The 1,389-nt window shown below is 39.3% G+C and overlaps 1 protein-coding gene across 1 annotated transcript in view; it reads right to left on the reverse strand.

Moving 5' to 3' along the window:
• Positions 1–1,389, reverse strand: part of LOC119586350 (vacuolar protein sorting-associated protein 37A-like) — a gene marked incomplete in the record, with an annotated part of 11,403 nt that overhangs the window by 7,352 nt on the left and 2,662 nt on the right. The window contains 1 exon segment of the mRNA XM_037935063.1: positions 1–54. Coding sequence (XP_037790991.1) covers positions 1–18 — 18 coding nt within the window.

Consider the following 1,389-nt stretch of genomic DNA (forward strand, 5'->3'; position numbering starts at 1 on the left):
AGCCCCAGGATCCATCATTACGATGGGATATCTCTGGTCCTCCCTGACAATGAGCTGGAAGAGGAAATTCTGAGAGTTGGCATTCTCAAAATTTAAAATAACAAGGAATTTATGAAGAAGTAATAGTGTGACAAGAAATTATTAAGAATTACACCACATATCTTTTCCTCCTTTCATGTCCATACACAGCAGTATAGCAATGGATGTATTCCTCTAATAATTTACACTGGACAAATAAAATAAGAAAACATATTCTACTTTCATATCGGTCAAATGTTTATGTTTCAGCAGGGACACCTATAAACTCAAAGAGAATGCAAGGTTTAACCCATTTATCACAATAACTTACAACAGCTTTCAGGTTTGGCCCTTTGCATGTTTGTCTGATTGACTCTCCACTGGATACATATAAGTTGCCTTCAGGTTATTCATTTTATAAGTCTGTTACATTTTCTGTGAGGGAATCTAACAGTGAAAAGCTGAATGGAGTTTATTGCTGTTCAGTTATTACAATGTATATTATTGTCTATTCTTTAAATTATTTTTTTTATAGCATCAATAGTCTAAATCTAGCTTAAATGATTTAACACATGGAAATGTGAAGATTTCTGCTGTCTTTTCATACAAATGTGACATTTTTGTATCTGGCAACTGTGGATTTCATAGACAAATACATGCTTTCTTATTCATTATTCACTACTGTCCACTGAAAGCTGCTATGAATTGGCAGCCTTGAGAGGGGGTTGAAGGCAATGGCAGAGAAGGAAGATCATCAGGTAAAGCCTCATAACATGGCATATTAAGCTGAGGACATGGGGGCAGTGGAAGCTCAAGCACAGGGGTTCTCAAACATTTTTTTGGCTGTGACCCCTTCAAAGTACTTTGATAGATTCATGACCCACTTCCCCAACAACAAAGCATTTCTGACATTCACTTTAATGCATGCATACATAATGTGGCTTTATGATGCATGATTGAGCATCAGGCAGGTCGACCACTGTCTTAGGATGGGTAGTGAGAGGAAGGGGAGGAAGGAGGAGGGGTTGCATGATCTCGCAACCCCTCAAAATTATTCTGTGAACCCTCTGGGGGTTGAGGCCCTCACTTTGAGAACCTCTGTTCTGGCATATATTGTGTTGAACTGTTAACACTGCTAAACACTGACATACAAAGCAAACAACTCACCAGTTAAAAGGAACAGAGACTGAGACATGAACTAAGATTGTGTGACTTAAGGTCTGCAGACTGTTGTCTGATTCAGGCCAGAAGCTGCTGGATCTGAAGAGAACATCAGCAGTCTGCCAGCAGTGGTCTGGGGACACTTCAGACTACAGTCCTAGAACCCTACAGATGAATGAATGTCCTGTGTTAACACTTTTTGATCAAGGA

This window comes from Penaeus monodon, chromosome 21, assembly GCF_015228065.2.
Source record: "Penaeus monodon isolate SGIC_2016 chromosome 21, NSTDA_Pmon_1, whole genome shotgun sequence".
Taxonomy (NCBI): domain Eukaryota; kingdom Metazoa; phylum Arthropoda; class Malacostraca; order Decapoda; family Penaeidae; genus Penaeus; species Penaeus monodon.